Here is a 10,803-nt window from a genome sequence, read left to right as displayed (position 1 = left end):
ATAATTTGTCTCTTTTGCCACCTAACCTTCTCCATCTTCCATATATGCTAGAAACTCCCCTTGATGATGGCCTTAAGGCGAGTGATCCAACCAACATATGAACCCAAGCAATGGCCTAGTGATTTGATTTTAAAACCTAATCTCCTACACATTATTGTCGTCTCTTGTCGAATAGCACAACATCCTCCCCTAACCACTCGCATCCTCCAATAATGGCAGTCTGTAATTGAACCGATCACAGTGGGTTGAGGCCCTAAAATGGCCAAGTCCCTTGGATTATGCTAACAACCTTGGGCATGACCCACCAGTTCATATCACCCTTATCCTTATGGTTGGATCATTCGGATTGGAATTATTAGTTGTTCCTCCAACACTTGTGTACTTGTGTGTGGACACAATGTTGAAGCAAATCAAGTTACTATTTGGCAATTCCTGAGTTGGTTGGATAGTTAATTGTGTGGAAAGTGTTTATTGACTCTCTTAATTTGAACCAGTCAGTTATATATGAACAACATAGATTGGTATATCTTCTTATAGTCTATTTCCGGTTAAAATAATAAGGCGGCTTTCACCCAAAGTGCACTTGGGATAGCAACTGTCGTGGACTTTGACACTTGGAGATTTTTACTACAATATGAAACCAACTGTGCCCAAAAATGTTTCTACAGAGAGGTATTTAATTTCACTGCCAATTTAAGCTATACAGCCCCTAGTCAATAACTATGAGATTAAATGTCTCACGTGACTAGTTTAGTTAGTTTGATCAGCCTCGCTATAGCAGTAGCCAGCAGTGTAGAGGTTCGAATCTCATTGAGAAATTGAGAGTCATTGAAAGACCTTGACCAATTAAAAAAAATGATGAAAATTCCTTGTAGATAAAGTTAATAACAATAAATGAGAACTTAGGGACTAATAGGACAGTTCGCGATTTATCACTTCCGGCAGCCTTTAAGCATGGATGCTTGGGGTTTAGACTTTACTATTAGTCGAGGAAACCTAAAAGACAAAAAAAAAAAACAAAAACAAAAACAAAAAACAATGGGATCAGACGTGTTCCCTTACTGCACCACTCCCGTTGTTTGCTGGGTTATTTAGTGCTATTTGCAGTGAAGGACCCTGCATACATGCCCCATACGTCCTTGAAAGATGTTTTGGAGATTAGGTAGCTAGGTTCTCATGACAATCTAATTTAAAAAGTTGTTTTCGTAACATTATTTTAAAGAAAAATGTTGCATTTACTCTCAAATTATATTTCAAACTTTTATTTACACACTCATACTCTTGATTTAAACACTTAATAGGATTCGCATAATGAAAATATCTTATCATAACTTATCATGTACGGGAGTAAAAGTGATGGAGTACGAAAATTAAGGGTATGCATAGTAAAACTCTATTTTAGACCAATGCTTTTGTTTTGCCCATTCCCCTTTTCTATGCACTATGCTTCACGTACTATTGGTTCTTATGTAGCTTGATTACAAAATAAGAAGTCTCAAGGTTTTTGCACTTTGTTGATCCATATTATGATTGAATGTTTTTCGATAGGTTGGGCATGCCAATAATTATTAGGGTGTGTTTGGTTTGTACATGGGAATCAGAATGGAATGAGAATCAAATACTTGGTAATGATAATCAATTTTGGTAAAAGTATTTTGCATGTTTAGCAGTAGGGTGTAATTGGATGATTACTAATATTTATGTTTGGTTATGTATCATCCTATAATGAGAATAAAGGTTTTGAAAATACAAAAATAAACAATCAAAGCAATTGATCTTAATATAATGACATCCAAAGCACTAATATGACCAAAAAATCAGAACAAAAATCTGAGGGATATAGTGAAGAGGCGACAAATCGGAAGGTGACAAATGAGTAGGGATAAGATGGAATGAAACATGTTTTTAATTAGAGAATGTGGTTTTTAATTGAAGGGGTAATCAAATCTCATAAGTTTGCTTTAAAAAGTTGTCAATCAAACAATAAGTATGATTTTGATTCTCATTTCTGGTGTGTAAACCCATGAACAAAAGTACACTCTTAATTTTTTTCTAAAGTGTATTTTTATAACAATCTCATTTAAAAACTCTTTCTTATAGCTATCGCTTATTTTTTAGTCCTGCTATTTGTAAACAATTTAATCCTTTTTTTTTTAATAAATTGATATAGTTATTATTTTTTTGGTGAGTGAAAGGACCCACAGGTCCCAAAAATTATCTCGGCCTACAAGAAGACGATCCCATAGCATCACGATTCAGAAAATCACTTAGTCCATCTGGCGGTTGATCAAGAACCGTTGTGCCCCAAGTCGAGTTTTGCCCCATGTTTACTAGGAAGTCGGCACACTGATTACCTTCTCATAACACATCCGTAATTTTGATCCCTGGAACTGATTCATTAGCGAATAACAGTCCAAGCTAAGAGTGAACCCGCTGGGATCTCCCCTCGGTCCTTTGTCGAGAGCTTGAACTAAGACTTCGGAATTTGTTTCCGCAATGATAAAGTTGAACCCTCGATTTTTGGCGATGATCGGTCCTTCCAGGAAGCCCCAAAGTTCCGCCAAGAAGCTATTTGTGGCTCCGATATTTGTCGTAAACCCAATCAACCAGCACCCTTTGTATACATTAATCTATAATCAACTATGGTAATTAATTATCAAGCTGAACAAGGATAACATTCTAATATTCTATACAAAGTCCATTATAGAGACTACAGAGAATATAAAAGTTAATAGTTAACAACAGCAGGAAATTTCGCAATCCACTTGAAAGACATATTGATAATCTACAAATTTAATTTTAAATAAATGATCCATTAATTTATTTAAACTAAATAAAAGATATATTTTTTGAGTACTATTAACTCTGTTACAATATAGTATCGGTTCATAACTACTTTTTTAACTTAGTACAAAGAGTCAATACAACCCCTACTGGGACTCAAATCCATAACCTCCCATATGGGAGAGTTACTTCGTACCACTAGACCACAAGGTCATTGATAAATAGTACAACTTTGTTTTGTTGTGTAAAAAGAAATCAATAAAAGAAAATGTAGATGTTGATGTTGATTTATATTATGTTAACTAAAAAAACAAATAAAGTGGAAATTTACTATACCTTTCTCATGTTCTTTACAATCACTACTTAGCCCTAATTCATCTTTCCTATGAGAGAACACGAAAAAAAATTTCACATCAGTATACTGAACCTGCAAAACTTCGGCCTCTTCAAACTAAGAAAAATGCCTAGTAACTAGATGTCAGTGATATTCACAAAGGGGAGAGCAGCAGCAAGCCATAAATCTCGAGAAAGTTGTTGACTAGATTTGAGTGTTCGTGTCTTTCGATCAACAAGTTTTCCACCCTAGGATGGACTTCAAAGACACAGGAGGCTGTAAAACATTAGAGGTATGAAGGCATTGTCTAGTTGAGCTGTGTATGCCTCCAATAGACCACTAAGTGTCACGGCCAAAAGGAGAGAGAACAAGTTCTGCAGATATAAGATCAGTGATGGAATTAAATACTAAGTTTAAGCACTTCCCATATATTTCTTTTTGTAATTTCTTTGCCAATTATCCATGTGAGAATTCTATTCCATTCTCGTAGCAAAGAACAAGTTGCTCAAACTAAAGTAGTATATAACATTACTCAAGTGTTGAATATCCTTTTTATATGGGTTGGCAAATTCTTGTCTAAATGAGGTATACTTTAACCTCTTCAAAAATATTTAAGCAACAAAGCTGCATGAAATTATTCTTTTAAATCACTATAAAATGTGAACAACGTTATTGATGTAGTATGAAATATTTGCACACGAGGGATAAAGCAAGAGACCTTAGTGAAGATGTAGCCGGTAGTTGCAAGAAGTGGAAGTAGAATGGAGCATGCAGCTAGGACAGAAGTTATACCAGCGGCGGTTCCTTCAATTGTTTTCTCTAATAAAATAAATAAATTAGTTAACATGCTATGTATTTCAACCAGAAGAAATATAGGGATGAAGAAGAAGAATTACTGCCAGTTTTACTCCAACGCAGAACTCCATACTTGTGACCAACCAGTGATGCCTGCAAGAACAATCACTACTGATTTAGTGTAAAACAGGCATTTTGATTGTGACGGTAAACTCAACAACCACATGTGGCTTCATTTTGATTGGTACTTGACAGCATGCTGATCCAAGTAGATATGATTTTATTTATCTTATTCTCTCTATAGGAGCACCTTCCCATTGCCTAAGAAACATGGTAAGCAACGCTGAAAGAGTTTTTAAAAATTCTTCCAAGACTTTCACTTTTCACTCTTGAAAATTTGAATTCTAGCCAGTTCCTCTTAAAGTGAATTTTAAAAGAGTAAATACCACAGCCAAGGTCCTTCGAGTTTGGTGGTTTCGCCACATTTAGTCCTAAACTTTCAAATTGACCATCTGTGGTCCTCCGAATTTCAAAATGTCACCAATCATGGCCCTCCGAGTTTCAAAATGTTACCAACCGTTATCTAACCATTAATTTGCTCAGTCAACATCATGTAAATGAAGAGGCAAAAATGTTTTTTTTTGTCCTTTCATGTTATTCTTCCATTTTAAGTGAAAATATAGCATTTGGACATAGCAAATGCATCTGTTTTTTTTTTTTTTTTTAAATAAATGATACCATAACTTCTGTGAAGGAATTGACAATTGTTTTGGGAAGAAGAATTGGAAAGAAAGCAGGTGCATTGCTAGGCCCAAAGGCTATATTTTCACTTAAAAAATGAAAGAATAACATGAAAGGGCATTTTTGACCTTCATTTACACGGTGTAAACTGAACAAATTAACGGCTGGACCACGGTTGGTAACATTTTAAAACTCGGAGGACCACAAATGGTCAATTTTAAAGTTTAGGACTATAGGTGGTAGCGTTTTGAAACTCAGAGGATCATAGATGATCGATTGAAAGTTTAGGACTAAAAGTGGCGAAACCACCAAACTCGGAGGACCTTGACTGGTATTTACTCATTTTAAAAATACCAACTGAGCTACCATTTCAAAAGTCAGTGGCTCAGTATAAATCTCAAATGCCAGAAGACTCATAAAAGTGTGTGGAATAGAGCACCATATTTGATATTTGATATCACATAAACTATTCCAATGATTCAAATTTCTACTCATTAAATGCATGTGAACTAAAGTGCAGGCCATGCGTTATATGAAATTCTATTTAAGCAAGAAGTGCAGAGATGGGTCAGCAACAAAGCCATGAGTCCATAACAATGCATTGCTTAAACATATTAAATTCGGACTAAGAAAAGTCAAATCACTTAGATTCCACAAACAACAAATTTGTCTCAAAAGAAATGGATATACTGACTAAAATCGTAGAATTGAAGAAAATCAGCTTTCTCACCATTGTATCTCCAATTCCAAGACTCAAGATCCCTGCAAAAGGGGCTAGTGGTCGATCATTGAAGCCAGAAGACAACCAGATTGGAAGTGCACACCCCAGTAACAGTGAGAAATGGCTGAATGGTGACATAAGGAAAAGTTACTCTGGTTAATGAGAAGATCATGTTACAAATGACTCAATCCAATAAAGAAAACATCACACCTGACAATAAGAAGATCAGAGTCACGATGATCGGTAAAGGCATTCATAAATTGGTGCAAAAGCTGCCCCAATGGCCAAATTCTCCAAATCTGCCCAGAAAATCAATGGTTATGCAACTTTTTTTTTTAAAACCAAGCAGTGCCAAAATTAGAGACAACTAATATATGACAAAACAGAGAAAACAAAAACATCTCCTTTCACTAATTCATACTCATAACTCTTGAAAGATGCCTCTTTCTAGCCAACTTTGGAAGTTGCTAGAATTGAAATTCCATACAATTAAAACCACTACAAAAGATCAAGTAAAAATGTGTAATGTGCACTTACCCGTATAATTTCGAACACCAGAAAAACCCCCAAAGCTACACCAAATGCCAGATCAAGAAATTTTGGCTGAAGGGAGAGGGAAAGAAAAGAGATGGTCAACATACTTCTGAGAGGAGCTAGGTATTTTTTGAAATGGGGAATAAGCAAGAGAAAAGGTAAGAGAGGGAGAGCTGAGCAAGAAGGAAAAATAAAAGAAGTATTATTGAAAAATAACCTGCAACTAACAAGAACTTTGAACTTTAATTACCTGAAATATTAGAGCAGGAATAAACATCAACACTGCCAACAGATGATAGTATTTCCGAAGAAGGATTCTTTCAAGCTTACTGTGTTTTGAAATTTTGTAAAACCGTATAACTGATGCATATATAAGAACCAACCAATATATGCATAATGACAGCCTCTTTAGTGGCTCTGAGAATACAAAATTAAATACCCTGAAAAACAGAAGATGTAAGAAAACCATGCTGCGCCATGCCCCAAGCTATTCAATATAAATACACTGTATATATCAGCTTCTAACGAAGTCTTTGTAAGTGTACATCACGCAATGCATATAATAACTGCAGCAGAAACCCAGTCACACACATCTAATAAATGTTATGGGAATTGTAAGTAAGATTACCATAGGAACGGGTGCATCCCAAAATCTTGAACAACTTGCATCCATGATGGAACAATCCCAACCAAAACAAATGCCAGTGAAGTATAGAATAAAAAAGATCTTTGGATCCTATTATCTGCTGTGTCTCCAGAGTATGACAAGACCCTCAAGTGTTCTAAAAGTCGAAGAATAGATTTAAACAGCATGGGGAGAAGAAGAAGGCCAATAGTCATTCCCTGTGGATAAAATGAGAAGGGTTCTAATTGTCAATGTCAAATCAATTGCAGCCCTTCCCTCTAAATCAATTAGAGAAAAGGATACAGTGGCAATTAAAATAATTGCCAAATACCTGAATAATAGTGCTGATCTCGCTTCTTGATATATAATGTATTTTAAAGGCCGTATTTGATATAGGAGAGTAGCCATGAGTCTGCTCAAAGAATATTTACTGTTTTAAAAAAGATTAATCACACCAATCTAAAGTTGAGTATTGAATAAAGCATGATTAATGCACTTGCCTTAGAAGCAGTATACACACACATGTCTCCAAGGTAAGCAACAAGGCCAGATGTTACCAACAATGCTTCTCCTAAGAAGAGATAGAATTTGGTAAGGCTTACATTAAAACTATCACATCAAAAGCGATCAGCCTCAAGATTAACTTGAGTTCTGGTGGTTGAGAAAATAAAAAGTTAGAATACTCTGAACTCACAGAAATATAAGATCATATCATTATAACTTGATGTAAAGAAAAGATAATTACAAAAACAAATAGACATGAACATTGGCGCAATTTTTTTAATAAAGCAATTAATGTTCATTATAATAGTTCCATGAAAATTTGGATAGAAATCAAAAGCTAATGTTCAAGGAAAAAGGTTATGAGTGACAAGGAAATATAAAATCTGAGAAAGAGCTGCCTCAATGAAGGTGACAGCTGAATTCCAGCCCAATCAGCTCTTCTCAGCCTGTCAGAGATCCATCATCCATGTTCCATGCTTCTAATTTTAAGATCACTGGTAAATCCATCTAAAAGTAGTTCATATACTCTAATCCTATATCCACGGAAGTCATGGAGTCCAGAAAAATTTTTCCTCAATGGAATATAGCTTCACTTTATATATTGACATCAAGATGATGCTGCCTATATGCCAAAAGTATAACTACGATTCCAGAAGACATACTTCAATGAAAGATTTTCTTTCAATCAGTATTCTTCCTCCCACCCGGACTCAAAGGAGGAAAAGATTTGAAAAATACTAAGCCCATTAAAAAGAAAGTAACTGTTGATTTTCTGATGTTACATCTCAACTAGATGGCATGTGTTATCTTCAAGGCTCACAACATTCACTTGTGCGCATGGAGAGAAAGTAGCTAGATCTGATGATATGAAATTTCTTCAATAATACATGGAATAGTATTTTCCAATAGGGAAATACGAAGTACAAAGTAACTTGGCCTACCAATGGAAGCACATGCCGGAAAAGTATCAAGGATATTCACAATTAGTTTCACAGCTGCAAAACCATGACAAGAGAGGCATAATAGCAATAGTGCAGCATTCCACCCTACAGAAGAGATGAATTCAAAAGCATCAGAAGTGAATATATCTGCATTCTTGTCGGTTGAGCTACGAAAATAGAAAGAGGAAAATCTGTTAAAAATGAATGCTTCAATCCTCCTAAACACCTCAACCAAAACCAAATTAATTCAAATGAACTTGTCAATAGTTTTGACACGATCAATAACCCATCAATATCAGAGGAAGACAGTCATGGTGGTTGGGGAACATACCTCCATGAGATGTCAGAGAACAATAGAAACAGCAGACTCCTATGTACAAACATATGCAGCTTATGATACAGGAAGAATTGATGTAATGTCTGCAGCGTGGTTGACGGAAAAGAGCAAGACAGAGGAAAATTAGCACACTGAAGCAAATTGCAGAGGTAATCCAGTATTGCACTTTCAGATATTCCAGCTCTGTGAATATATATGAAAAAGACTTATAGATTACAAATCAGCTGTAATTCAATATGATCAAACCATAGTTTACAAGTTTACAGTAAATGTGACCTTTTCTGTGGGTTATATGTTAGCAATTGTAAAAGAGACATGACCTAAGCAGGTAGATTACCTTCAATTCCAACTTCACCTAGTGCCAGAGCTCTTGACATTTGAATCAACTTTGAAACCATAAGCCCAGGTAGCGTTACTGCCCCCAGAAATATTCCTGATGAAGCTCCGGGCCTAACCATAACCAAATACTCATATATCAAAAACAGAAATGCAAAGGAAACAAAATCCTATTCACAATTTAACCAAAAGAGAGTAACGGGAACAAACTTCATATAACAAAAGACGCGTACACTTTCCCCATATCTTTCAGTAAGCTAAATTTCATTGGGGGGAAACATAATCCGAAATTACCGCAAGTCACCCAAATTTCCAGGAAACGGAGAAAGAAATTTTTTACAATCTAAAAGGATAATAAAACTAAATTGCCAATTCAGCATGCAGCCGCAGTCTACCTCATCAAAATTCATAGCAGAAAAAAACAAAAACCCTAGATAATCCGTGTATAAACCCCAACTAACACCAAAATTTTCGAAGAATTAACAATAATAGTGGCGAATTGCACATTGCATTCTTTCATTTTCCATTTCCTACCTGGTTTTGAAGAATTGGAAAAGAGGAGTGGGGGAGTGGTCGTCGGCGGAGATCTCGACGGAGAGAGCGAGTAGAGCGAGGATAGAAAGAGAAATGGATTCGTAGAGGATAGATAACGGAGCCAAGGAGACGATCCGAGCCACGAATATTACCACCACGGCTCTCTCGCCGGTAAACAACGGCGACGAAGCCATAACGCCTCTCCCTCTTCTCCTTCTTCTTCTTCTTTTTTCTGTCCCTGGGCTCAAAATTGAAACTCTAGGATTGGATTCTACGATTCAAAGAATCATTTAATTATTTAATCGGCAGGCATATAGCGTGATGTCGAAGAAGATTCAAAAGGAAGTTGGGAAGTTAGGGGGGCTTGGCGCGCACCATGAGCAGTTGGCATCCCAATACTGACTTCTTCATCGTTTCTCTTCTTGACAGACAGTCTAACCACGTCAATTTACGTTTTTCCTAACTTTTCATTGGTCACGCGCTTTCGCTTGAATATGTCCGCCCCCGGATATTCGTATCCTCTTTCTAGCTTTCACTCCCTTTCAGTCGGTAAACCACCCTGAATCCTAAAGTATTTCCAATTTTTATTGAAATTTTGTGGGATAAGGGTCAAATAGACCTTCAAAGTTTAAATTATACTTAACTGTGTAATTAGGCCCTTCAACTTCAAAAAACTCTAATTAAACCTTCAAACTTATTATTTTGTAACAAATAAACCCTCTAGCAGGTTAACTAGAATTTTTGCTTAACTTCGACGAACAAGTCAAACCATCAACCACCGGCGACCGTGACGGTCGCCGATGGCTTTCGGTCAGAGAAGGTTGGTCGCCTTCTCCAGCCGGCCGTGCAAAAGGTGGCCAACTTGGTTGCCTTCTCCGTCAGTGGAGATGGCAACCAACCTTCTGCACGCCCGGCAATCGTGACGGTTGTCGGTGGTTGATGGTTGACTTGTCTGTCGGAACTTTGCTGGGGGATTGTTGGAGTTGGCCGAAATTTTAATTGACCTGCAATTATAGGTTACAAATAGGTTAAAGGGTTTATTTGCTTCAAAATAACAAGTTTGAGGGTCTAATTGGAGTTTTTTTAAGTTGAAGGGCCTAATTGCACAATTGAGTATAGTTTGAGGGTCTATTTAACCGTTATCCCACATTTTTTAGAATAAATATACTAATTTAGTCCTATTAAAATCACATAGTAACTTTTTGTGCTTCAATAAGTTGATAAAGTAGTCATAAACAAATAGTACATTATAACAGAGTCAGTAGTACTATAAAAAAAAAAGGAAAATGGTTAAATAAGTCATACAACTTAACCTTAAAGGTTAATTAAGTGTCTAAACCTTTTAAATTTGTAATTAAACCCATTAATATTTTATTTTTGTGCAATGAAGTTCAAAAACCGGTCAGTTACCTATGATAACATGTCACTATAGTTATGGTACCATTTTCGACCAAAAATCAACCGCTGGCGACTTGTCTCGGTCGCCAGTAGCCATAAAAAAACAACCGCCTTCTCCAACAACCATTTGTTGTCGCCTATCCAAAAACCAATGATTGTAAGAGGACCATTCAAAAACCAACCTTTCCATTTGTTAAAAAACATTGCTTCAGTTTTTAG

At 36.2% G+C, this 10,803-nt stretch overlaps 1 protein-coding gene across 1 annotated transcript; it reads right to left on the bottom strand.

Moving 5' to 3' along the window:
- Positions 1-3,043: 3,043 nt before the first annotated feature.
- LOC116017312 (dolichol kinase EVAN) lies at positions 3,044-9,667 on the bottom strand. Its single transcript, XM_031257872.1, has 14 exons — positions 9,187-9,667; positions 8,654-8,766; positions 8,311-8,499; positions 7,980-8,084; positions 7,035-7,105; positions 6,866-6,946; positions 6,538-6,752; positions 6,160-6,349; positions 5,913-5,978; positions 5,586-5,674; positions 5,385-5,499; positions 4,015-4,066; positions 3,837-3,937; positions 3,044-3,492 (listed from the first exon to the last, which is right to left on the bottom strand). The coding sequence occupies exons 1-14, from the start codon at positions 9,378-9,380 to the stop codon at positions 3,379-3,381; spliced, it is 1,695 nt and encodes a 564-aa protein (XP_031113732.1). The 5' UTR covers positions 9,381-9,667; the 3' UTR covers positions 3,044-3,378.
- Positions 9,668-10,803: the final 1,136 nt, after the last annotated feature.

Source organism: Ipomoea triloba, chromosome 4, assembly GCF_003576645.1.
Source record: "Ipomoea triloba cultivar NCNSP0323 chromosome 4, ASM357664v1".
NCBI classification, from domain to species: domain Eukaryota; kingdom Viridiplantae; phylum Streptophyta; class Magnoliopsida; order Solanales; family Convolvulaceae; genus Ipomoea; species Ipomoea triloba.
Note: the sequence above shows the minus strand (reverse complement) of the source record. Positions and strands in the feature narration are given on the sequence as shown.